Source organism: Anguilla rostrata, chromosome 9, assembly GCF_018555375.3.
Source record: "Anguilla rostrata isolate EN2019 chromosome 9, ASM1855537v3, whole genome shotgun sequence".
In the NCBI taxonomy this organism is placed as follows: Eukaryota; Metazoa; Chordata; class Actinopteri; order Anguilliformes; family Anguillidae; genus Anguilla; species Anguilla rostrata.
The window spans coordinates 13,555,321-13,583,140 of record NC_057941.1 but is presented as its reverse complement, the minus strand read 5'-3'; the positions used below and the strand labels follow the sequence as shown (position 1 = coordinate 13,583,140).

Sequence of the window (27,820 nt, the reverse complement as noted above, 5' to 3'; positions counted from 1 at the left end):
CAAAAAACATCTGTGCAAAAGTTTGCCAAAATCATAACTTTCTCCCCCGAGCATTCAATTTTAGTTTTTAAATGTATGAAAATTGTGACAAAGCTTTTTTCTACTTCATTTAATCTTTTGGTGACCGTTTTGAAATGTATGCTATAGGCTACTTATTGAAAATGTAATTCATGAAAGTTTAAATGAAGTTGAAAAAAAAAACTATCCCTTTTTTAAATCTATCCTTATGTGGCCTTGTGCAAAGTGTGAACAGTATAACCTATACAGTATGAGTATAACCTACAAGCAGTAATCTGGAAGCATAAACACAACCGGAACAATTTTGTAGATTCAACTTCACTGAAAATTCTTGGTTAATATGAATTCAGATTATTTCGCCTACTGTACAACGCTACATTTAGCTACCAATCTTAAACGATCTGTGACATACAGTACATTGCTGATCATTATTCAGACAGTTGCGACATAAACTACTGATAATTTGTCAAAGAAAGTGTTCCTTTAGTCCATTGCTCAGTGGTTACATTTTAAACATTTAAAATGTGTTCATTCAACATTTCATTTCTGCTGCTGTAAGAAGTTCTGTGACTAGGTACAGTGAGCTCCATAATGTTTGGGCAAAGATTTAAAAAAAAACTTGATTTGGCTTAGAACTCCACAATTTTAGATTTGTCATCAAACAATTCACATGTGGTTAGATTGCACATTTTTATCCATTTCGGCTTCAACACGTATAAATTACTTTTATGTAAATGAAAGTAGTCATATTTAGTACTTCGTTACTTATCATTTGCATGCAATTACTGCTTCAATCTGTGACCCGTAGACATCACCAGGAGTATATATTTGGGATCATTGCCTTGCTGTAGGATGAAGAGCAGTTATATATATATTTCACAGCCTCATAATGGCTTCCTTGACTTTTAGTGGAACAACCCTGGTCCTCATGTTGACACACACCAATGAAAGACTCCAAAGGCAATCAAAAGCCTAGAATCAAGACAGATATGGAAAATTGTCGTATACCTCCTGAACTAAGGAAGCAACTGAACGCAACTGACTCGTGCAGCAAATAGATATTGATTGGATCAAATCGTTGAACTTTTACTTTTGATTTGAAACTTTTCTAATAAAAGACATGATAAAGAAAAATGTCTTTTGGCAGTGGACCAGCTTCACCAAGCCATAGGTTATTTATTAAAGCACATTTGTTTAAAATGACGAATCGCTGAAAAAGTTTAAATTATATGGACTGTGTCCTGAAATAATATCTTTGAGTGAAAACTGTCTAAACTGTCTAAACTTTCTAAAGAAACACTGTTTCTTTAACAAGTAAAGGGCCGCGAATTTCTCTTCGCAGCGAATGGATGGATGGTCTGTAAAGTGATGCGAACTTTTTCTAACAGGCCAGTGCTGTTACTTCGTGCGAACAGGAGAGGTAGATTGCACGCAACTGTAAGTAGGCTACATTACATGTCCGCTATGGCAAAATCCAATACTTGATTATATTATTATGGCTGATTATAGAAACAGTTAATACAACTCAAACTGAACTGCGGTGAGATTACGCTAATCATTTCGTTTAGCCTATTGTGATCAGTGTCACGGGTAGCTTTCCATCACTGCGGATAGCCTGTGTAGCCAATACGAATTTATCATATCGTTAAACCTATGCATTGCTTATCTTCACCTGACCGTGTTCTAATAGCCTATTGATTCACTAAAACTCCAAGTTCGCAAAACTTTTTCACATAATGTATTAATATATATATATTATATTTGAAATATATATTTCCGTTTTCTTTTTTTCTGCAGCAAAGACCGAAAAGAGACCAAGATGTCAAAACTTTTTCAATTACTACTTTACGTTTGCACTGCAGGCAAGCTTCACGGACAGTATGAAGGTAAGGCTAAAACTAAAATCGAAAGATATTATCTGTGTTTTACGTGGTCGCTTCATATGCCACTTTGCCTGTAGAGCCTCATTTTATTAAGATCAATAGCAGTGGTGCTGTGTCGCGTAGGTGTAGATATTTTCCTTTCAGTTCCTGCTTAATGGTTATGCCTGCATACCATGCAGTCGATTCACTTTTACAAATGTGGAAAGCCCTCGGAAGAGCTAAAGTTAAACGTTTTGTATTAAAAACAGCTGTTTTGGGGGGTCTAAATGCCTCAGAAACACCGAGAGGAGCTTAATGTTCCAGTAACACAAGAAAGTATAAAGTAGCTCTTTGTACATTAAACTAAAATATTAAGTCTTTAAAAGACACATGACTATTACTTACATTTCAAACGACCCATTGAATTAAACAGTTTGCTCGTGGGTACAATAGCAGTGCTCCACAAAAGATTGAAGTGGAGTTCTATTACCACTGTACCATGCTTGTGGCCAAACTTCCTGTTCATCATGGGTATGATTTGTGTAATTGCTATACTTGTAAGAGGCACCATCCACACACACATACACACAGGGACATTGTCAAATTGATTCTGGTCTAACCACAGACTGCCACCAAACCACTGAATCAGAAGGGATGACGAATTATAGTAAATAAACTACGCAAATAAGTTGCTGAAAAGTTATTTCAAGAAGTAAGGCATGTTCTGAATCCCTCATTCCTTAAGCCAAAAGTTGAGTAACTACTCATACAGATTCGTACAGTTTATATTCCTTATTCAAATGTTTTGTTATTCATTGTTTAATAGTTTGTCTTTATTTTCCTCAAAACATGACAACTGAAATGGCAACTGAATTTACACTTGGTTTTCGAATGTTAAACGATGCATGCATACTGTAAATATTTTTAGTTAGGAATGATTAATGGTTAATGTGCAATGCCAAGTTATTAAAATTGTCAATATAATTATATGACTTCTTCAATTAATTTATTTCTGTTTGGTTTACATTTAGTTCTACAATGTGTTTGCAGTGATGCTGTAAAACATCACTGAATTATTCCGCTTCGCGCCTGAGCTGTTGTTGCTCCTAGATGTTTCCACTTCACAATGACAGCACTTTCAGTTGGCTGGGCCAGCTCTAGTATGGCAGAAATTTGACAAACTGACTTGTTGGAAAGGTGGCATTCTATGGCAGTGCTGTGTTGAAAGTCACTGAGTTCTTCAGTACGACCCATTCTACTGTACTGTTCTATTGGTGTATGCCATGCACTCGCCCACTTGTCGAGAAGATGATGAAGGATGACTGATCGGACCATATCACCATTTCTCACATCTTTGTAGACCAGTGCATGACCAGACCATGGTTTTTGCTCCACTGAACTCTCAAATGTGCATTTGGCTTTGTTTAATGCACTGCAACCATACAATAATATCCCTCTCTACGTAGTTGTCAGTGGACTGTTCTTGCTGACACAGTCTGATCACATCCTTCTGTGTCATTCTCAGTTACCTGAGGAAGAGCGGCTGTTCTGTTTTTTTTTTACATATCACACTAATGAATGAGCATCACGGTCATCGAATGTGTGCTTACGACCGCAATTTTTGACCCTATTTACTGATGTCTTTCCCAGAGATCTAAATGCAGATGCCATATATATACACATACTACTCTACTGAGCTCTTGGCCAAGCTCTTGTCTAAAGTCTTCCATGAAGAGGTTTTTTCCAAAAGTTCTGGTACTGAAATGATTGAACATCTGGATGAGTCTGAACAGAGATGATGTGACTGCTGAGTTGAAATCCGACACAGCTGTGATGATTATTCATCAGTAGTCATGGAAGTTATGGGTGAATCATAGTCTGAGATGTCAGCTGTAAATCTGCGCTGCATGTCATAGTTTTATATTTATTTAGCAATATTTAGCAGTGTGACACATTGGTGAGAAAAAACTGTTGATTGTGCACAGACATCATTGTGCTATTGGCCTATAATGTGTGATTGAACCAGATACCTGTTCATTTACTCATACGTCTTAGTTCACATCAGTTTGTGTGGGTGAATGTCCATGACCCACTTAATGAGCAAATTAATTTTTTGTGACCAATTTCTTCACTAAATTTCTGTCTGACATGTTTAAATGTGGAGTTAAAATGGTTTTGCATGTCAGAAGAACTTCATGTACACCACAACTACAGTAGTGTACATAACAGGTGCAGTGTTTCACTTGACTGATGTAAATTTCAGTGGAATGCATGTTATGTACAGCCATTAATTGTTTTTGTCTAATCTCCTGACCAACATAAGGCCCATCCACAACCAACCAGCAGGGCCTCACCCACAGTTTGGGAACCATGACCCAGATAGAATGTCAGTCTGTACATTTTGGCCATTTCATGTTGCTATTGAACTCAGTGAAGGTGGGGCTAAGGTTAGGGCTGCTGTTGAAACCAGTGATTCAAACAAACCATGCGACACAGGGAAATGGTTGAATAATGAGAGGAGGCGTACAGTATGTCAAATATGTCCCACTTCCACGCTTCCCTCAGAGAATCTGACCAGTGTCTTAAGCTGGCACGGCCCTGGCATGGTGTATTGCTGCTACAGTAAGTGTTGTTCCCAGACGGTGAAGGTGTCTTGAGATCTGGCCGCGTGAATTCCAAGATTATCAGAAATAACATTCACATCCAAACCAGTTAACAAATCAGATTTCTCTATATGTGCTATTAGGCCAAGAAATAGATCAGCATTCTCTGAACTGATTCTTTGGAAACATGTGTGTATCACATCAGACTATGTATTTAGAAACATTCCTTATAGGGCATGACCTCCAAGTCCTATCAAACTCTGGCCAGCAGGCTCATGGGTGAGATTTGTTATCTCAAGGTAGCAAAAGCAAATGCTTCATCCCTTGTGCTGAATTTCTCAGTGAAAATAGTTACCTAGATTCTCCTTCAAACAAGATGAAAAATTCGATTTTTTCCAGCTGTTAGCTTTTTTTCTCCTGTAATTTCAAATAACAGTACAATGATAAGCCAACCATTTCCCATTGTAATCTGTTGTTTTTAGTCTTGTACTTCATTTAGCCATTATGCCATCTGAATGCCACCCCACAGAACCATATAATCCAAGTTACACGGTAGATGTAATAACAGGTGAATTGCATAGGTAGATGTAGCAAGGCCTTCATTTAACCCAAACATTTCCAGTCTAGCGCCCTTTGGTAAAAGGGATTTTAAGCACACACCGCCCTACACACATCCTGTGCTATGCCTTTTTCTTTCAGCCCTCTCTATGCCTGCCCCCCCCCCTTCAGTTGGCTTCTCTGCACCCCCACTTTGGGAACCACTGATTTAACCCAGTGACTCAAATGTTCTCATCCACAGCCAATGCAGTGCTTCAAGTAAATAAAGCTCATCCTGCATTAGCTGTCTATGCTTTTCCCCTCATAATTATTTAACGAATATTACTGATCACTAGATTTTCCATCATGACAAATATTGAGCTCATGTAACATTGTTCAGGGTTTATGCTGTGAAGCAGACCCTCTGTAAGTGCGCGATTAAACCGGGTTATTGTGCTTATATATGCTGCATGGACAAAACCACCCTTCCTGAACCTTTGAAACCACGATATGTTACATGTTTTAGCAACAGATGTAGCACATATTCAAATTATGACTTAAGAGAATTTGAAGTTGTTTATTTATACTAGTCACATCAGGCACATCTTCATTTAATTTCACCATAGCAACTGTACCCAAACATGACAGCCAGCAGGCCTTGGGAGTCCTGGCTCTTATTTAGAAATTGGTCGATTTTCTTGGGCAAAGTAACTAGATGCTTGGGTAGAAGTTCAAGCACCAGACTGTACAGAGATCATTCCTGGCAATTCTGTCACAGTCTAGGTATTTTACGTCGTCACAGTTGTAAGTTAAACTGTATAAGTTCCAGTGCAGGTGGAACAGATGTGGCTAAAGGCATTTGTCTGAATATGAAGTGACATGTATAGTACAACCGTTGCAAAACATTTCAGTTAAAAGATGACGTGAATTAACCAGGTTTACAGGAAGTCAGTAATGAAGCAGTAATTTTGTGAGCTTTTGCCGTGTTCTTAACTTGCTTGTCTGAACGTGCCGAGTGTCTTTGTGGTCATAGTGTACAGTGGTCATTTGTGTGTGCGTGTGTGTTCCTGTCTGTGTTGAATCTGCCGGCTGTTTCAGTGTGTAAAAATACACCCCCAGTGGTTAACTCTGTTTGTACTTTGTGGCCATAAACACAGCTGGGTAAACAAACCCTTCCATAACAATACAAGGCATTCCTATTTAGAGAGTGAAATAAAAGGAAATTATGTGATTTTACACTTGTAGTTGTGCGGTTTTTTTGTTGTTGTTTGTTTGTTTTTCCAGGTAGAGTTGACTAAAGTAGAATGAATTCAGACGAAATGAATCAACCCTTAGTATTTATTACCAGGACTACAATAACAGTGTGCTCAGCCAGCTAGCTATCTACAGCATACAAACAATTCATGCCACTGACAACATATTGTTTGAAGTGGGTGATGTCAACATAAATAAGCTATTCTTACACCTGGATCCAACTTAAAAGGCAGATATATGGAGGCAGAGGACCATGAAATTTCAGTAATGTGTAATTTTATGGGGCAATAATCATTATCAAGCCATGTAATTATAGCGACATCCTACAACTGAATAAGTACTTGAAATTAAATTAACCACAACTGCTGATGGGGAATCCTCCTCGGGTTGCTTTGGAATGAAAGCGTGTGTTTAGATCATCAAAATCAAACTATAGCGCTGGAAAGTAAAGACGAAACATAAATATTCAGTATGTAGTGTGGATTCTGAGTCATGGTGCTCTTGGGGATACAGCCAGACCTTCTGTGAAATCTGCTGGCAGTGAATCATCACACTGAATGTCTGTGGTAAATTAAAATGCTGCTATTTACTTGGACGCATATTTTCCTTTTCTATCGTGTCCCGAACTGCAGACTCTCAAATATTCCAGTAGTCCCCTAGAGCAGTCCAACTGCAAAAACAGATATGTTACTACTTGCTGTGTTTTACTGGATCACATCAAAAAGTATTTCCTTTACTTTTTCCTTTTGAGAGCTGGAGACTGAATACTGGGGCCAAGACATGAAACCATCAGGAAAAACACTCACTCACTCAATTACACGCAGGGAACAGTCACTGACCTAAATTCCTTTAAAAACACATCCTAAGGGATGCTTTTTTTTCTTTATGATATTTATTCTATTATTTAACAAAAACAGTGTTTTCCACAAATATTATTCTGTGTTTCTTACATGGAAACAGAACACCACAAATAGGTATAACCATAGACAGAAAATTAAGTTAAATTAGTGAAAGTCATTAAAAGTCATAGTGATAGTCATTAAATTAGTGTTAGCAAAATTTCCCCCATGCTGTGGTCTGCAGCTTCCTCCAGGCAAATGCTGATAAAGAAGTAATGGATGATGCTGTGTTAAGAGCAATCTGTTCTTTCTTTCAGGATCAGGGAATACAGAGGCCAGCTACAATGAGGTCATTCCAGAGGTGACCTGGTATATCCCACAACTGGACTACAGGAGTAAGTGAGGAAACCTGTCCCAGTCTGAAGTGCAGAATGCTCACCCTTTTCTACTATGCAGGAATGGAATGCATGGCCTTCTGGAGCAATTGATTAAATGGAAATTTGAACCCTCCCACATGCCAAGAATCAAGAAATTGCTGTACTATAATTCCTCAGTATTATATATCTCCAGGATTAGGGCAGCATACTACTTGCCTAGTTAGTGCAGATGGTATTTTTTCCCCTGAAAGGATAGGTCACCTGATAGTATTGCAAATGCAGGCTACTTTGTCACGTGGTGTTGGGGGCATTGTTAAGGTTAGCTGGCCTGTGGACCCCGCTGTGTTAATAAGCTGTGTCACATCTGCCCGGGTGGCAGATCCGCACTGGTGCCACACCTTGAGCCTGTCCAACGGGGAGGCCACCTGCTTCTCCCCGCATGGGGGGCGCTACCGGAGCACCCTGGGGACACGCTGCCAGCTGTCCTGCGACCACGGATACCGGCTGGTGGGGCGAGCATCCGTAAACTGCATGGCCAACCGACGATGGTCAGGCACCGCCCACTGTCGCCGTGAGTAACACTGTGGTGCGCCGGACTGTTGACAGGAAGTTGCATTTCAGGGAGGGAGTCAGCCTCATTGAATCTGGTCTAAAAAGCCCTTCAAATACGTATGTGAGCAGCGTGAAAGTATATACTTGCATACTAAGCTCACACTCTGGAACTGGAACTCTGGAAGTGTCACTCTATTTTTGAGGTTACGGAAAATTGGAGTGAAAATAGATTTGACCTCATTTTGAATGCTAAGGTAAATCACCGTCAAGCAGTTACAATATTTTACCACCAGAGGTCTAGGTTGCATCAAAGTGGTAAAGACATAGTCTGCAAATACTGTGCAAATACGTGTTTCTGTATCTTATCATCTGTGCAGCTTTTGTTAATTAACTTCATTATATACAAAAGCTCTACTTCAGCATCTGTGATGACAATTCTGCTGTTTGTTGTGTCTATTCAGATCTATGTTTACCATTTAATGTAATTCCCTTTCAGTCAACACTTCTGATATAATTTTTTTCTTATTTTTGGTAGAGATTCGCTGCCATGTCTTGCCCATTATTGATCATGGGACTTACAGCTGCACTGAAGGTGTGGCGGTGGACTCCAGGTGCGACTATGCCTGTGACAAGGGTTACGAGTTGGAAGGGGACCGCACCCGCACCTGCCTCGAGGGGGGCGTGTGGAGTGGCACAGAGCCCACCTGCACAGGTACAGATGTGGCTCAGATCCAGATCAACACTCACCTGCAGAAAAAAAGTTGTTCAGATTCAATAGTGTGTAATAAATGGAAGACATTCACTCTCTGTCATTTCTTTGATGCTTTCTAGTGTTTATCCTTTGAAATGCTGCAGTCCTTTGTGGGCCCAGTCGCATCCCTTCTCTGACTTTTCAGCTCAACAGAAGGATCATATAATTGTTTTTCAAACCACTGCTTCCAGATCTTAGAAAGCAGTTAAACCAGTAAGCAGAGAGGATGGGAAGTTTAAACTTTACTTTGCGAGTACCTTTGCCTGAAACAATTTACACAAAAAAGTAGTACTGTTATCTTAAAATTTGTGTTGCAGATAATGACCCTCCCACGATCAAGTGCCCCACCTCCAGGGTAAGGCTTGCGAGTCCAGGCAGGCGAACCACCAGGGTGTCCTGGGAGCCCCCGGTGGTCAAGGACACCGCTGACGCAACACTGACAGAGTACGGAAAATATTTTACTTTCCCCCTCCCCTGTCCCATCATACCCTCCGAGCATCCTTCTTTTTCATGAAAGGAGCTAATTACTTGTCCCTCCCTACAGCATTACTCTGATAGGCCAAGAGCCAGGATCAGACTTTAAGGAGGGAATACATGTCATCCGTTACAAAGTTTACGATCGGGCGAGGAACAAGGCGGCCTGCAAATTCATCGTCCGTGTGGAGGGTATGAAACCAGGGTGACCGTCCGAGGAGGTGGGAGGGATGGGACTGCGTTTGGGTCTGGATAAACTATTTACAATGCCTTGTGATGCTAAGTGAGATGCTAAGGAAATTAGTAGGTGTCACAAGAATAAATATTTAACTCAATGATAGCCATTTCATTAGCAAAAGGTGTTGCTCATTCATAATGTTTGTTTCATTGATATTTCTGACAATGTCCTATGATCAGAAGGTAACCAAAGCTAGACTGCTGTACCCGTGAGTACACTGAAATGCCCGGTCTGCTCTCTGTTTGCCTGCAGTCAGGAGGTGCCCCATGCTCAAAGCCCCACTGCACGGCTACCTCACCTGCTCCTCGGACCGGAACAACTATGGGGCCGTGTGCCAGCACCACTGCGACGGGGGCTATGAGCGGCGCGGGACCGAGACCCGGGTGTGCCAGTTCAACCGCAGCTGGTCTATGTCTGCTCCAGTCTGTGTCAGTGCGTATCGCTAACTAAACCCCGTACTTTGCACATCTTATTTTGCTGAGTTATTTAAGAATTGTCCACAATATTCATATTGAGAATCTGTTATATCAGCTATCTCAGTCAAGGACTGGTTTTTATATATATATAAACATTTTTTATCATTATCAGTATTTATCATTCTTTACATGTGTATGGTGTGAAACTTGTAAGAAGTTTAAAATCTGGGTGTAATTCCACACTTTATGAAGTTCTAAATGATAAAAACAATAAACTAGCAAGAACTTTAAAGTTCAACATGTCAGAACAGTAAAAATGGCAGACGGAACCCTTGACACCAAGACCTTGGTCTTGACACTTCTCCCGGTGTTGGAATGTTCAGTAGTACTTGCTGTCCTGTCTTTTAACTTAAACTGAGTCACACAGGGAGAGCAGCATGCTTTTCCCTTAAAGGCTTCTCAGCCACCCTTCTTTTTAGCCTGCAGAGCACTATTTGAGCTGTGCAGCCACTGTGCCAGAGAACTTCATGTCAATTACCGCTGGCTCCAGCAGACTACAGGAGTTGCTAATGTTCCATGAGGCAGTACATGCTGTAAACCAAAGGTGTCAAAATCCAGTCCTGCAGGACCGCAGTGTCTGCTGGTTTTCTGGGTGTTGTTGGCCCCAGTGGTTCAAGTCATTGATTGGCTGAAGAATCCACTCCCCTTGTGCTCTTGGCCTTAACTGGAAGCCGATTGAAGGGAAACCGCAAAAATCTGTAGGCACTGCAGCCCTCTGGGAATTAAGCTGGACACCCCTGCTCTAAACACTCCCTCTGTATGTGTGCTACATCAAACTGGGCATTGCCCCATGCAGCTGTCAGCCACTTGCCACAGAGGTAGACAGAATTTGATTCTGGACTGTGGGACACTATACAAGGGACTAGTACTTTAGCTGGATGAACCACCCAGGGGGCCTTGTTGAAGAAGTATTTAAAATGTGTAACCTGGCATTCATATAGCATGCATATAGGAGCTGTGTACCTGATGCTTCCTGTCAGTGATGCCAGTGCTGTTCTAGAGCATTCTGGGGGTCTCCAGGTTTTCAGGAGTTCCCTGGTCAGAAAGTGCTTTCCTTCAATAACTGTAGTTAAGGAGGATGAGCTCTGTTCCACTGGGCCGGGGTTCGAGGTCTCTCGTCGGACACGGGCTGAGCATTGTTCCTGTGTCCACAGCCATGGAGATAAACACAGATGTGAAGACGGCCGCCGCCCTGCTGGACCAGTTCTACGAGAAGAGGAGACTGCTCATCATGTCTACGCCTGACACTTCCAACCAGTACTACAAACTGCAGAACGTGATGTTACAGGTGTGTAATTCTCCTGGTCGGGGGAGGAGGGGGGTGGACAGACCAGTGGATTTGATGCCCATTTGCATTGTGCAGAGAGCAGGGTGTGGTCTGGACCTGAGACAGGTGACGGTGATCGAGCTCATTGGACTACCCCCTCGAGAAGTGGGCCGCATAAAAGACCGGCAGCTCAACTCTGAGGTCATTGAAGGACTCAGGTAACAGCTGCGAAGGTGACAACTGCAATTATGACAGACTAAAACTTAAAGATGGTAATTTTTCTTGAGAAAAGTGGCATGCGTGTGTAGATGACACGGAATACCAAATAAGATTTTAGGACAGTTATTCCAAAACTTTGGTCCCGGGGAACCACTCTGTATTTCATTCCAGGAATGTTAATCAGTCAGATCAATGAATGCTTTCGTATTCTATAATGTGCTACATGACGAATTATTCCTTTGAAAGCAGGTTACATTTTTGTAACTGGTTCAATTACAGACTGGCAAGTTAAATCGATGGGATCCTAATTGTTGAAAGTGTGGGCGCCTGGTTCCTGCAAACAAATCATGTGCGGAAAACCTAATGTCAAAAAATATGTTTAAGGGAAAAAATTGTTAGAATCGAAATGCATGTTTTCAACAATCTTAACCTCCAAAACAAAAACCAGCATTCAAAGTGGGTCCCCTGAACTGAGTTAGCTGGGGAAGATCCATACATACATTGTTAAGAGGCCTGTGGGGACATATCTAGGAACACACAAGTGACCTAAGCTAGATACAGTAGCTCATTACATCATCCTTTCTGTGCATCCTGCAGGCAGGCCCTGAGGATCTCCAGAAGCTACTTCTCTATGGTGCTGCTGGACCAGCACGGCGTCGATCATGAGCGCTTCATCAACCCCACCACCTCGGACGAGCTCTACTCCTTCATCGACACTTACCTGATGGAGGAGGAGGAAAGAGAACGCCTGGAGAAAAAGAGAGACTACTGCGACTGAACCTCAGAGCACTGTCGCCCCCCTAATGGTGTGGCATAATCTGCCCTGCATTGCTGGCTTAGAAGTGGACAGACGGGAAACTACAGAACATTCCCCACCACCACAATCCATGGCTAAGAGCAATATGAAGTCATGTTTTCCACAGAGCACTGGACAGATGCCAAGACCTCTTTGTAAACTAGCCTTAGGTTTCCTGTAGGATGGAAAAAAATTCATGAATGTGCCACTTAGCAGCAATCTAAGAAGGTGCAGTAACCTGTAATTTCCTTGTGGGAAACTGGAGGGACACTTGTGGAGTGTTGTTCAAGGGTGAAATCACAGGGATTTTGTTTTAGTTAAGATCGACTGGTAGTGGAAGTTTGATAGCCACAGTAACTACCAGACAGCACAGATGCAGAACAGGCAGTGCTAGTGTCTATCAATCTCTGTCATCAGCATGTATATAGCACTGAAAAAGGTCAATGTGCTCCATTCAATGATATAATTATATTTATTACAACATAATTTATTACACTGCATAAAAACAAGCTACACTTCCAACCATTATTTTAATGTTCGAAACACTGAAAATCATACAGTAAAGAAATAGTGCATCTGTTGATTTTATTTGTAGAAGATATATTATCCCTTTAAAATGGAGAATGGTATATGCTATGGTCAAGTTTTAAACTTATGGATAGGTTTATAAACATTTGAGTTACATGCAGTAATATGCATTAGTGGAAACTTATACTTTAGTGGAAACTTAAAAAAAAAAAAAAAAAATTGTAAACGTGTGAAGTTGCATCTGTAAGTTTAAGGGCCAGTTGACCTATTATTATATTGTTCGAAACACTGAAAATAATACAGTAAAGAAATATTGTTTTATTCTTTTCATTTAGAGAAGATGCATTATCCCTTTAAAATGGAGAATGGTATATGCTATGGTCTAAAGTTTTAAAGTTGTGGATAGGTATATAAACATTTCGGTTACACACAGTAATATGCACACATTTATACTTTAGTGGAAACTTAAAAATAAATAAATTAAACACGTGTGAAGTTGCATGTGAAAGTTTAAGGGTCAGTTGACCTATTAATTAAAAAACAAACAAAAAAAAAAAAAAAAAACATATTGTATCTGATCCACTTTTTTGAACTTGACCAGACTTGTTGTAAAATGGCTATGCCCAAAGAAAAATGGTTGTTGCCCACCCCTTTCATTGATAAATCATTAATGTCATTGCTTCTAAATTTAATAACAAAACACATTTAAGAACAAAAACCTTGCCATGTATGGTAGTGCATTTAAAATGAAAAACAGAACAGAGGTGCCTTTGTATGAGTCATGCACAGTTAAATGTTTGTAGAAAACACACATAGAAAAATATAATATATTAATAGATCCCCCTCAATGTGCATGATGTCTTCCCTCCTTTTGGAACCCTTTCCGTAAGATGCAATCATCCTCAATTGCTGTGGCCCATTGAGGAGTACAGCGGGAGTGCGCCCTCTGCCCACGAGTCAGGGTACTGCATCATCTTCTGCCACAGACACACCTCCTCAGTGGAGCCTGACCTCTCTTCTGTAAGAATCACCCATGTAAAATAATCACCCACTACACAGGCATCACACTCCTACACCAGTGACTTATTGAACAAGCAGCGGTGGTTACATATGCACATGTATGTTGGGTGTAATTTGCTGTTGCTTTGGATAGCTCTACTTTAAAAAGGTGGGAAACATTGAGTTCTCACTGGCTCCAGGTTGCTATGCCAACAGCACAGTGTTGGGAGGAAGCCAGGAGTATGGCAGTTGAGGAGGAAGTGTAGGTGGTATGTAGGTTTTTAATTGCTGTCCCTTAGTTCAGCTATCACTTGTGTCTGTGCAGTCAGACCTCTGGATTGCCCCTCACCTGTCCCTGAGTTCAGCCGGACGCCCCCCAGGAAGTTGTTGCTTGACATGGTTTCGTGTCCCCACACGGTCAGCTCCAGGCTCATGCTCTTCAGCAGCTCCAGGCTCAGGTCCTTGTAGATGAAGGTGTGGTCATAATGGGGGTTCAGCGTCATCCTCACCACTGGGGTTTTCTTCTTGGCAGCCTTTCTTTTAGCTGGAAGCAGGTACCTGGAGCAACAGACCAGGGGCGAATGAGTGGCCCTGAAAAGGTGGAGCCCAAGTGGCGTTTTTGAAGCTCACTTCCTCGGCTTGAGTGATGTTGTACACTAGTGCCAGTGTGGTTGGCTTCAGTATAGGCGTTTCAGCCACCCGTTTCAATGCAAGTCAATGGTAACAATATGGTCAAAATACAAAGTCAATAATTTTTTCCCCACAAGAAAATGTAGTCGCAATAAGTGTTTTTTCTTAGTCTAATGTCTCCCCATTTGCCGATTTGTTAAGTTGTGTTATTTGGAGGACTAATATTTAGTGGCCGAATCAGGGACAGGTTGCATCACACATGCTTAGTGGACGACTGGACTTCTTAACCCTACTGTGCAGTCTCTGGCTCAAATTTGTACAACATGGCAGCACCCACTAACAACTTCCCAGGCTTCAAAATGCTTTTCACCAAGCCCATGGAGATCAGATCAACGGGTGATGGCAGTGACTTTGTCCATATTTTTCTACAGTCTACGTTGGGAACTCACCCTTTGACGAAGGAATCCAATGCAGCGCCTGCTTTTACTGGAATCAGGTCTCTGGCCTCTTTGATATGAATGTGCAGCTCCCCCTCTCCACTTTTCTTTTTCCTCAGGAAAGAAAGGGCTGCACAGAGCACATTCACAGTGAGCAGGTTCACAGACAGGCGATGCGCCAGTAAGCGGCAATTCCCCCCTGCTTCTCCCCCTCACCCTTGGCACCGTCTGTAGACGGCGTGTCGGTAGTGACGTACTTCAGAGAAACCACCAACCGTCCCCTGTACTGAGCGAAGGCAGAGGGCTGGGTGTGTGGCATAACCTTCAAAAAAAGTGTGACCACTTAGGTTAACAACTGTAGCACCCTGGCATGTCCAAAGTGTGGGATGGGAGACCAGGAATTTAGCATTAGCTCTCGCAGCCTTACCTTTCCCCTCAGTGCAATGCACTCCTCGTGAGGAGAGTCCAGGTCTTTGCAGTCCAGTGGAAGCTCCACTTCCCCTAGAAACGCGTTGTGGCCAAAGAGGTCATAGTGCCACACGGAGAGTAGCAATGTGCGCATGAGCAACTGCGATTGGCAGATAGAAAACTGGAACACAGAACAGAGACAAACTATTAAAGCTCACTGTGCACAGCTTTACCTTTTTTGTATTTTAGCTGTGGATTTATAACTGGCAAGATGACCTAAGAATCCTGCTATACACGTTTTAAATAAAATTGATCCTGGCATACAAGTTATTGCTCACTGAACGTGAAAAAAAAGTGAATACCAGAAAATATTATAGAATGAGAGGAGTCTTCCCCCCACCCCATACTGCTCTATAGCAGGGATAAAGTCCTTGCCTTGAGATTCTCATTGTAGGCCGGGTTTACAGTGTGGCGCTTGATGGAAGTTTTTTTCTTGTTATGGTGAGACTTTCCTGGTAGCAGGTAGCATTTTACATACCTGAATAAGATAACACAGCAACATAAAAGATCCATCTCCAAGATACATACAAATCCATTATAACTAGACATTTAATCCATTTGCTGAAATCCAACCTATTAAGATAAGCAGGATGCTGCTTCAACAGACAGACAATCAATTTAAATATTTTCATCTGCCCATTTTGAAAATTTGATACACATAGACAAGACACCATTTGATTTCATTGTGCTATTAAAAGCTGCCTTGGACAGAACACAAAAAAAACATTTGATGATGTAATATTCAAACCCCATTATTAGCACCTGGTGTAATGACTCATTCACCACTGCAGCTGAAGTAAGAAGATACCATAGCAGTTCCCTTTTTATAATGAGGGAGTTTGCAAAGAATCAATTTGTTGAATAATGAATGACTGAATGAATGGTGCGGGAGACAGGTAAGCCCGCCCCCTTCTGCATAGAAGACTCACGGATTGGTCCGCTGTTTAATGGCTTCCCCATAGGCCAGGTTGTGGCACTCCTTGATGAGGACGGACAAGGTCCGGGTGCATTCGTCATAGGCCAGGGAGAAAACAATGTTCCCAGTGACCTCAACGCACATGTAGTCCCCTGCCTGACTGTACATGCTTGTGATACTACCCAATGAGCTCTGTGGATTAAACATATACGCAAAGCTAATAAGTACAAAAGGCGAGAACTGTCCTGGTGGATTCACAGCATTTACAACCAGAACTAAATTTGTGACAAATAAAAGAATGTGAGATACTCTGAAGAGAGAAAAGACCACCAAGTGTATCACCTTGGATATGGAGCTTCTATGGAACTTCACCAGATTATCAATGTCCTCTTCCTCTTTTTCCTTCAAACAGAAAATTCCAAAATGAACTACCATAATCATGGGCCAGTTCAAAATATTTAACAATTATATTTGGCACTATTAGTGAGAACTTCCCCAACTTCAGCCAAGTGTGAAAAGATTTACCCACCCACCCCAAAACTGAAAATAAGTTGTTCTTCTTCAGGGTCCAGCAATGCAATTATGGTATATGACCAGACCTGTCACCAGGGCTTAAAGGGGGACAGGTGAACCTTCATGGGTGGGCACAATTTATTTATTTGTATGCCTGATATTGTATTCATGCAACGAGGGAAGATAGCAATCATGGAACGGAGGCAGAGAGATTGTGATTGCGGTTATACATGAAAATGTTCATATACATTTTTTTTGGGGGGGGGGGGGGGGGGGGGGGGTTGGTGGTGATAAATCACAGCATTCTGAGCAGGCCCAGGCCCCTCAGGCTTGCCCACAGAGATGGGTCCATGTATGACCTTTACTTGAGACATGGTTATGAATTTTAATAGGCGATTCATATTTATTATTTGTTGATCGTCTGCCCTTGACAAAACATATTTGGTTGGGGTGAATTATTGAGAAGGTAATAGAATGGCAAGTGGTTCATTTCCAACTGAACCTGAAGACATCTGCTTTCATACTGTAATTATTTTGAGTTACAGACAATATTCTGAGATCACCCCATGCTTGTGTCATCATTTATTTATAAAAATGGCAGTTCCTGAAATTAAGGATATAGTATGTTAAGGTTAAACTGCTAAGTAGGAGAACTGAATATCACGCCAAGCATTTAAGTTCCTAGGTAAATAGCAACTATGTATTTTGGGAAAATTTCACTGTTAAAAATTATTTTTTTTACAACTCTCAAAAATGTTGCCAGGTATATCGTACTTAATGCATCAATCATTGGGAAGCTAATAATAATAATAATTTTAAACATAGCTGTTTCTACAGTTTTTATGTAGCAATTCAAAAATTGTCCTGTGTAGCCAGACGAATATTTGATTACATTTGTATTTCAATAGTAATCAAATATTCGTCTGGCTACACAGGACAATTTGAATTGTGAATTGAATTGCCACATAAAAACTGTAGAAACAGGTATGTTTAAAATTATTATTATTATTATTTTAAAGCAATTTGACTAGAATATTCTTGGCACCTAATCAGAAGAATTTAATATACTCCCACATGTGGCTAGTTGTCCTTTAGTGATATAATGCGTTAATGTGAGATTACCTGCACACTGAGGCCAGGTACGGACTTGCTGCGGTTCCCCATGGACCTTCCTAGGACCTCAGTGCTTTCTTCATGCAGGTCCAACATTGAGGTGGGTTTACTGTATTCTGAGACATGGCATGGAGACAAAGACATTAAGTGCATCGTATTTGTGTCATTTCTGGATTTACTACATGCAAAAACACAGACCAGTTCAGCAACAGGTGTATGTCTTACCTGCATGCTTCCGTGCTCTTTTGGTGCTAATCTTAAAAAGGCCTTCATCCTCAAAAAAGATGTTCCCTCTACAAGGATTCACTCTGTCCAATGTTGAAGTCTGAGGTATAGCAGATAGAATGCGAGTGAAAGGCCACCAGCATCCAATCAGAGAAAATGATTAAAAACCTGAACCAGATGTAGTGGTATTGCAAACCCACCTGATCAGAGGTGGAGTTGTAGGCATGTCCCTCTTTGGCAGGAACAGTTTGATTGGACTCTTGGAAACCAGGACAACGTGACCGGCCAGTATGCCCTGCATCCAGACTCTCCTTCCTACAAGACAAGGGATAAGATCAGGTGGCCATGTAAAATAAATGACTGGCGTTGATGCCGTGATGGCCTTACCACAATGCAATGGATGACTCTGACAACTGAACGTCACTGTGCTGCTCAGCCCCCACCTCAAAGGGGTTGGAGGTCTTTGAAGGTTCTGATGCCACGGTTCTGGAATAAAGCCACATTTCAGTCAGCACAGAGCTTCCTACATCTCATCACAGGTGACCAATTGTTACAGTCCTGTGCCTCAGGTAATAATTCCACAGCATCGTTCCAGCGGAATGAGGATATGCACCCCTCGAAGTTCAGCTGATCGGTCGGTCTGTCCTGAGGCACAGGTTCAGCTGTATTCATCTCTGAGCTCTGGAGGAGCACCTTTCCAACAGTCTCTCGCATCTTCACTGTAGGCAGAACAGAAGCTCATTGTCAGTGGTGATACAAGACTTGGGTGAAACAAGGCCAAACATTTTAAGAAATGCTGCCATTTTCGACCTATAGCCAGTGTGCATACATGCATTTCCTTTCCCGTAAAATTGCACTGGTTATTCATGTCCTGTACTCACAAGGAGGTCTCTTCCTCAGTGATGCTTGCACCATGCTATGTCCTGGAGACCTCGAGAAACGATTGACCCTCTGGTCATAGAACCAGTTGCCTGTGCTCTTCTTCAAATCCCTGAAGAAGAGAGCTTACATCAGGCAAAAAAACATTTTAATCACATGAACTTACATATTTGTAATTGCCAGGTTGACCATTCACTTACATCATTAGTCCACTGGACCACTGAACAGAATACAAACCAGTCCACTGTGAACAACGGTACTGAAAGACAGGGTCACAGTTTCCCTAGGGAATGGAAAAGTGACACTTACGCTTCCTTGGCACAGACGTTGCACACCCAGAATCCATCTGGACGGACGACCCTGCAGTTGGAGCAGACTTGGTGGTTGCAGCCATGGCAATAACCAGCACCCAGGGGGCTCAGCGGCTCCTGGCAGCGCGCACAGCTGCGTTTGTGGTCGTATCTGCTGCCGTGTTTGGCTCCCCTCTTCTTGACGGCCAGCAGCTCCGACTTAAGTCTGCTGCAGTGGGAAGACAGCACACAGAGGCCAGGTAGTGGTTGTACTGCTGCACCGAATGGTGTCTCTCTGCGCGGTTGCACCGACCGCAGTCTATGTGTTGTGGTGGAGTCTTACCGTACACGCTGCTCTTCTGCTTGTCTCAGTTCTTCATCCCGGCGGAGCACCTCCAGGATCAGCTCCCGCTCCGTGTCCGTCAGGAAAGCCACACAAATTAACTCGCCATCTGGCAGCATCCTCTACTCACACCCGCTCCAACCTCAGAGGAACGCCACCCTGACTGAACCAAAGGCTGTTGCTTAGTGGTTTAGATCACCTGCAGCTCACAACTCCACACTGCAATGCAAAGATAAAAAATAAATAAATGCAGATCCTAATGAAAATATGAATTACATCTGTGCCAGGTTTCTTAAAACAGAATCACTGCAACAGAGTGAGACAAATTGTGTGACTCTTAAGTCAGTTCAGGCTCCACCCTCCAAAAGCCCATCCTCTATGTCCAGAGCATCCTACTAATAAAGGACCTCCTACAAAAAAAAGGACACCATCAAGGGGTTCACTAAAATATACTTCCACCCCCCCTGCATTTTTACACTGGTTTTGGGGTCACAAATGCTGAGCAGCATCCTACCTATCAGATGGTCAACTGAATGGTGACCATAGACAGCAGTGCAAACAGACAAAATGCCAAAAGGGCTTAATTCATACAGATCTGAGGTATTGGTAAAAGGAGTAAGAGAAAGTCTGGCATTCATAAACAACCTAAACCTTGAACAGTATAGGCAGGGATACTCAGATCTGCTGGTTTCCATTCTCCCTCTCTAAATAAGATTAATTTAAACCAGGGATAACAGGCGATAAACATCTGCCCAATCAGAGGCATTAATCGATCAATTAACTATTGGGCAGAAAAGAAAACCAGAACTACTGGCCTCACAGGCCAGGTTTGAGTATCCCTGGCATAGGGTAAGCTTTTTAACAGTGTTGTAACGGATGCATATTTAAATTTCTCTATTTTATGTGTATCTACCAGCTTTATACATGATCCAAAAAAAAAAAAAAAAAATTTAAAAATTAAAAAAAAAACCATACAGACATCCAAGCGTGTTCATAGACAAAAATATAGGTCAATCCAAATACAGTAAATATGAACTGATTCTTCATACACAGCATCACTGATAAAATGTATGACCTCTGTAACAGTGAGTCATAGTAAGAGGAAGTAGACAGGACCTTGCTTTGAAGGAGAGTGACACAAAAGTCCAAATGCCAGGAATTACAAGACCATTGATGCATGTGTTGACCTTTTCTCCATTTCTGTAGAGGGCTTTGAGAATTTTTAAAGAGGTTAAAAGAGCAAAAGTTAAGCCATTGATCCAGATAGATCAGAGGTTCCCAATCTTAGTCTTGAGGTCCCCCTGTGTGCGCTGGTTTTAATTCCAACCAGTCACAATCTCAGAATTTTAAGTTATTTTTTCATAATTAGGTACACTTTTCACATTTAGAAGGATTATTTACCCTCTAAACCCAAAATTATGTTAGAAACAGTTATGCATGGCATAAATAATAAAATTCCCATGTTTGTATTGTGCTTGTGTTGTATTGCAAACAATTGGGGTGGGGAGAATACAGAAATATAGAATGCATTTCTGTATTCTCCCCCACATTACTTGTGTGCGCACACATTCTTTTTTAATGGGTATCAAATGTAGGAATTATACATACAGCCTGCATTTGACAAGCCAATTTGAACATAATTACAAATGCAAATAAAACACACAGAAAACATTTTCACCTTCATCTAGCTGACAATATTGCACAAACGTTACAATGCAGTGTGTTGCTGGATCCAGACAAATTATTTCTGCATTTACACTCAGCCAATGCAGGTAAAAAAAGAGGCTTTACATTTCCCCACCGACCTAGATGACTTAGAACACGACAATACCACGATTTCAAACTGCCTACATTACAGCTTACTGCACACATTTCCTCATTGTACGAATGTTTATAGGCACATTTCTATAAGGGGACATGAAGACCAATACTGCAGCATACTTTCAAGCCAACTGAACAGCTTAGAAAAGGCAAGTTCACAGATGGCTATCAGAAGGTGAACAAACACAATGCCACGATGTGACCTTCATAATTTGCAATTTCATAGGAGAGCTGTATCAGACGAGATTTTTAAAGAGTTAAAGAGCAAGTTAAGCCATTGATCCAGATAACAGAGGTCCATTTAGTCTTGGTCCCTGTTCGCTGTTTATTCCAACGTCACAATCAGATTTAGTTATTTTCTCTTAGTCTTCCTTTAAGGATTTTTCCTCAAACCAAAATTATGTTAAAACATATGCAGGCATAATAATAAATCCATGTTGTATTGGCTTTTTATTGCACATTGGGTGGAGAAACGAAATATAGAAGCTTTCGATTCTCCCCACATATGTGTGCGCACACATTCTTTAATGTATCAAATGTAGGAATTAACATACAGCCTGCATTTGACAAGCCAATTTGAACATAATTACAAATGCAAATAAAACACACAGAAAAACATTTTCACCATCTCTACAATAGACAATATTACAACAGCGGTGTACAAGACAATTTCTGCAGTAACTCGCCAGGTAAAAAAGTTACATTTCACGACCAATGACTTAGAACAGCAATGCACGATTTCAAAACTGCCTAATTAAGGCTTTGCACACTTTCCCACGACGAAGTTGATAGGCACATTTCAAAGGACATAGACCAAACTGCAGCATACTTAGCAAACTGACACTTAGAAAACAGTTCACAATGGCTATCAGAAGGTGAACAAACACAATGCCACGATGTGACCTTCATAATTTGCAATTTCATTAAGGAGATGCTCGTATTCAGGACGTAGGAGAAACAGATTCAGTGTGCTAGATCTGGCAAACAAGTGCAAGTTAATGCAAACACATGGAAAACATTCACAATATGATTAGCTAGCTGATCATTATTGGAAATGTACTACCAGTGGGGATCTCATGTTTCAAATGGTACTATACATTGAAAACGACTACCAGGACAATCACAGCGGCAGTTGGAGAACTTCTGTTTGCATTTAAACAGCTTTCCAGTTTCCTGTTGTGTGGTCATATTTTGAACGGTGATCATATTTGTCCAGTGGCCATCTCTCATGTAGAATGTTTTAGTTCACGTATGCTACGCGCGCTCTTACAGGTCGATTGGGCAGGCACAGGCAAATATATTTTTCGACGAACTATTTCACCTGTATGAACGGATGGAGCACACACACAGTAAGCATTCTGCACAGTTAAGGCCCGCTGTAACTGATGCCCGTGAACAGACACAGGTGCACGCAGTCACGTTTTTCCTTTTTGTTCTGCCTACTATTTGCATCCACTTCCGGCAAAACCAGTAAGCTCCTATCTAATCATGTTTTATTTGATAACGTAGGCTGATATCAGTATAATTCAACAAGAGCCGATGGCGGTGCAGGGTTTCTTCAAGCAGTTACACATCTGCTTCAATTAATCAAGGCTTTCAATCATGATTCGGTAAGCTGAATCAGGTGTTTTGCATGCTTGACAAGAACAAAATTCTGAACCCACCACGCTCGTCTTTTTGATAAGGTTTTATTCACGGGCACAGTGCTATACAGTTCACAGACGTTGTTCATCCTTTGTATAGGCTACAGTAGTGTGCATTATATACACTCTGACCACTTTTTTTTAGGTACTTCTGCTCGTTAATGCAAATAGCCTGCTCCTCCAAACAGCAAATCACGTGGCTGCTACTCAATATAGAAGATTGCAGACATAGTGAATAGGTGTAATTTATTTATTTATTTGATCAAACATTAGAATGGGTAAGATGTGTGATCTAAGAAACTGACTGTGATATGATTGTTTTTACAAGACATCGTGATAGCAGTGTCACAGGAACAGCTCGTCCTCTCAGGTTTAGGTTTTCACACAATGCAGTCTCAAGAGTTTACAGAGAATGGTGTGATAAACATCATGTAAGCAGCAGTTCTGTGACCCTTGTTAATGAGAGAGGTCAGATGAGAATGGGCAGGCTTGTCCAAGCCAACAGAAAGACCACAAATGCTCAAATAACAGCTGTTTACAACAGTGGGGAAGGGTATCTCTGTGCACACAACACGTTGAACCTTGAAGCAGTAGGCTACAGTAGCAGAAGACCATGCCGGGCCCCACTCCTGTCACTCCTATACCTGTTTATTCTGGGGCAGGGTCATGGGGGGTGCTGGAGCCTATCCCCACATGCATTGGGAAAGAGGCAGGACAGTTCACCTGTCCATCAAAGGGCATACACACCATTCACTCACACTTTCCTACCAATTTAGACTCTCCAGTTAACCTAACCTGCATGTCTTTGGACTGCGGGTGGAAACCGGAGTACCCTGGGGAAACTCACGCAGACACGAGGAGAACATGCAAACTCCTCACAGAAAGGCCCCAGTGGGGAACCAAGGACCTTCTTGCTGTGGGGCAACAGTGCTACCCACTGCACAGTCGTGCTGCCCTACAGTGGGCATGTGATCACCTGACTGAAGATTGTAAAACGTCACTTTGTCTTGATTTCTGCCCCAAAATTTGTGGATTGTTTTCCAGTCATTGAGAATACATGGAAAATAAGAAAATGGTTTAAAAACAATCAGCGATGGCAAAAAAATGAAGTGTAGCCAAGTGGCCAAAACTGGGCTGCATTTTTGAAGCTCACTTCCTTGTCTTGTTGAGAGACATTGCTCTTGAACAACATGACGGCGCCCACAAACAGCTTCCCGGGCTTTGAAACACGTTTCAACAAGCCCATGGAGAGTCAATGGGTGACATCGCGGTTGGGTGTCAATGGGTGACATCCATATTTTTGTGCAGTTTTTGAGTGAAGCATAATGAAACGGGACAAAAATAAATAAATAAATGACAAGAAGACAGAGTTTAAAGTTTTGGTTCGTGGAATGTTTAATGACCAAGCAAAAGTCCCTCAAAAAAATTGTATGGAAAGCCCTGCAGATCGGTGTTGTGAATTCACATATGGCAGCATGTTCTCTAGCTATGTTTTCTTCAGTTGCTACTGTAGCTAGTTATTAGCAGATTTGCAACTTTGCTAGTCAAATAATGTTATCGAGTTTGCATAGCTAGCTAGCTTCTGTGACAGGACAGGAGTTTATAGAGAAACTATGGTACTGATGCTTGTTTTTTTTTGTGTGGGCTAGCATTTGTTTTTCCCAAGTGACGCAGGCAGGTTGTGAAAAATGTATGGTGGCAGGACATACTGGTCTGTCTCCATGTTTTGTGTTTCCCAACCAATCAGAAATTAGGTCACCTAGCTAATTTTGAGTGGAGCATTTTTATGAGCACTTGCTAAGCCTCCTGAGCCCAAAAAGAGTGGGGAAATAAGGTGAAAAATATTAACTTAAAAAAAGCCGTATTTTTTTCTTGGAGCGGATCAAAAAATGGATTTTTAAAAGTCAATGGTCAAATGTATTCTTTGATGTTTTGCTGGCAAGGTTTCCCTTAACTCTGCTAAAGTAGAATTACAAGAGTTTGTGTGGAAAAACAGGAAAAATGTGGGTTAAGTGTGTGACTTCTTAAATTCTGTAGACCATGAGAAGTCTGCACATTGAATAAGTAGATCTGTGTACCTGCATGCTCAGTACTGTGGAACCAGAGACTGAAGACCGTACTGTACAAAACAGCAAAATAAAATTTAGGGACATCATGTAAGGCTGGTACTAGATACTAGATGCAAAATTTAGGATTTATGTATATAGACTACATTTAGTGAAACCTGCTTTCCTTGGTGACCTTCTAAAGAAATATGCTTTTATTAAGAATGATTGTGCCTTTGATAATGCCCACATGAAAACTAGTTTCCATGCATACAGAAGCAAGCTCATTTAATACACCGCAGGAAAAACATAGTCGTAAACTCTCATCTGCTTTATTCTTCATAATGCAAATTATTGCATAATGTGACTCTGAGGACTGCATTGTTTACATTGAACTATTCTGAAGATGAACCCTCCTCCACAGATTTCCATTACAGACACACTACAGTAATATAAAACACAGTAATATAAAACCACATTTTACAACTGTAATCAATATGTTCAATGGTCTTCTAGGGATTGTATTCCTTGCTAATGAGATTCAATTCCATTAGACCACAATCAGTAAATATACATGGCAACACATCACCATGTATTTTATTTATCCAGATCTTATTGTGCTGCCTATAACAAATGTTTTCTGTTATCACATTTCATACTGAATAGAACATTTAGTTGGGTATTACTAGTTACTTCAGTTAACTGCTGAACATGGAGTCACAGCAATTCAGATCTGTATTCAACCAAGAACAAATATTTTCTTAAGAACACACATGAGTGAGTTGTACAGTATTTTGTGAGTTCAGTATTTGAGTCCTGAATCAATTTCTATTCAAAGAATATATAGTTGTAATACATTTTACTTCTCTTTGCAGAGAATTATCAGCTAAATATACTGTTGATGATGTATAGCGTTTTGAATTTTGTATATGTATCAGTTAGGAAAAGGCAATACATTTTTAAATTCATCATAGTTAATCATTAATACATAGCATTCAGAGATAGCAAACTGCATTTTCAATTCTGCAAGTGAACACTGCTCTTCATTGAAGGAACACGATTAAGGCCTAGTCTCCCACATTAAAACTGTGCTGAGTTGCAGAGTCAGAAGAATTGGCAGCCATTTACCAGTTTTCCATCAGTAATAAAAAAAGTTACCTTGCTCTTCTGACATACAAAACTGAAACCAATTCAATACATTTTATACTATTTTGCCATATGACACTGGTGAGACCAGGTTGGACACTAAGTCATATGGGGTGTTTCATATTTAATGATTTTAGGCCTTTGGTGGATTGTACAGGCTTATATCGACAATAAGATTGCATTGCAGTAATGCATCCATGTAATAGTAATTGGTTGAACAGTTGTTTAGGCATTGAAATCAGGAACAATTTATTTGGGGAATGCAATGCACGACAAACCCAATTAGTGCCTGGGAGAATATTAACAGATTTTGGCACACCCATGTATACCTTTTCTGGTACATGGAACCCGTTTTTGCCAGACAGGCAAAACTATGAGAATAGATAGGTGTGATGTATTAAAATCAGAGAACCTTAAACCCCCTGCTAGGGAAAATAGGGAGAATTTTATAAAATATTTACATTTTCTGACCATTGGTACACTTTCAAATGCTGTCACACACATTAATGTACCTGCTGCCCCTCAAATCAGGGACTGCATTAAATTGGCCATGTGCACATTACGTGAAAGCAAGTGATTTCATGTATCAGTGAAACCCATGCAAGTAGCCTGTTAACATTTCTAAGTTTATGTCCCTTCTACTAGCTTTATGAAGTGGCAACAAAGGTTCAAACAAATTATTTTGAAGATATTCTGTCCAGAATCTCAAAGCATAAAACAGCACACCCAAAACCTAATTATATCTACTTAGGCAGGAATGTTGTATACACTGGCTTTGAGCCACTGGTTGTTTGCAGATTTATGAACGTGTGTGGATCTGGCACTGTATCTCCCCATTGCAAGAGAAAAAGGATGAAATAGCTTATGTAACTGCCACTGTTGCTGAAAAACAGAGAGACCAAGCAAGTTTCTAATAAAGTACATGACTATTTATAACCTACAGTTAATTGTAGGCATGACACTGTTAGAGATTTTGACTACAAGCAGATAAAAGCCAATCACATGTATCATTAAATCCCAGTAACATCAAACAAACTGTTCATTGTTCTTTATGAATATAATATTTTTTATTTTTTTTTATCTTATCAATTCAGCTTGGTGCCATTCCCATATTGTCATAGACAAAGATATAAAATTAATAATAATGTAAAGCTCCTATAAAAAAATAGTTACTGACCTGATTAGAAACACTCTCTTTATTAACTAAAATGCATTGTGTAGATGAAGTATTTACCATGCTGCAGCCTAGCCCTCTGTGATTTTAAAGAAAACGTTTTTGCTTCAAATATCCTTGCGACATTGTTGCATGCATGCTTGTTTAGCAGTATGGAAATACTGTTGATAAAATCCTTTCAGTAGGCCATTGCTCTTGCACATATTTGACATATATTTATATTTGAAATTAGTCAAAATAAATCAATTTGTATTCATATACAGTAGCACATTTTGCAAAGAACTCACAATATACTTCAGAGTGCTCCCTGGCTAAAACCCCCACAAAGCAAGTGAGTGGTGACAATGGCAAAGAAATTCTCTTTGAATGCCATGTAGAAAGAAATCT

At 40.9% G+C, this 27,820-nt stretch overlaps 2 protein-coding genes across 3 annotated transcripts; one reads left to right on the top strand and one right to left on the bottom strand.

The window, feature by feature from the left end:
- The first annotated feature begins 1,326 nt into the window (after positions 1-1,326).
- LOC135262997 (sushi repeat-containing protein SRPX2-like) lies at positions 1,327-13,355 on the top strand. The gene is made up of 11 exons (XM_064350509.1): positions 1,327-1,455; positions 1,816-1,904; positions 7,431-7,508; positions 7,870-8,061; positions 8,578-8,754; positions 9,111-9,237; positions 9,338-9,459; positions 9,758-9,937; positions 11,136-11,269; positions 11,345-11,466; positions 12,065-13,355. Exons 2-11 carry the CDS (start codon positions 1,838-1,840, stop codon positions 12,243-12,245), a joined length of 1,380 nt encoding a protein of 459 aa, XP_064206579.1. The 5' UTR covers positions 1,327-1,455; positions 1,816-1,837; the 3' UTR covers positions 12,246-13,355.
- Positions 13,011-20,833, bottom strand: LOC135262996 (synaptotagmin-like protein 4). Of its 2 annotated transcripts, none has more exons than XM_064350508.1 (17): positions 20,721-20,833; positions 19,605-19,823; positions 19,281-19,487; positions 18,974-19,083; positions 18,706-18,811; positions 18,480-18,578; positions 18,293-18,407; positions 18,093-18,192; positions 17,877-17,983; positions 16,584-16,643; positions 16,255-16,433; positions 15,701-15,803; positions 15,285-15,446; positions 15,074-15,179; positions 14,870-14,987; positions 14,140-14,348; positions 13,011-13,809 (listed from the first exon to the last, which is right to left on the bottom strand). In XM_064350508.1, the coding sequence occupies exons 2-17, from the start codon at positions 19,721-19,723 to the stop codon at positions 13,694-13,696; spliced, it is 2,016 nt and encodes a 671-aa protein (XP_064206578.1). In that variant the 5' UTR covers positions 19,724-19,823; positions 20,721-20,833; the 3' UTR covers positions 13,011-13,693. The 2 variants fall into 2 exon arrangements, with proteins under 2 accessions (XP_064206578.1, XP_064206577.1); XM_064350507.1 differs by having other exon boundaries at positions 19,281-19,490; positions 20,721-20,832.
- Between the last annotated feature and the right edge of the window lie 6,987 nt (positions 20,834-27,820).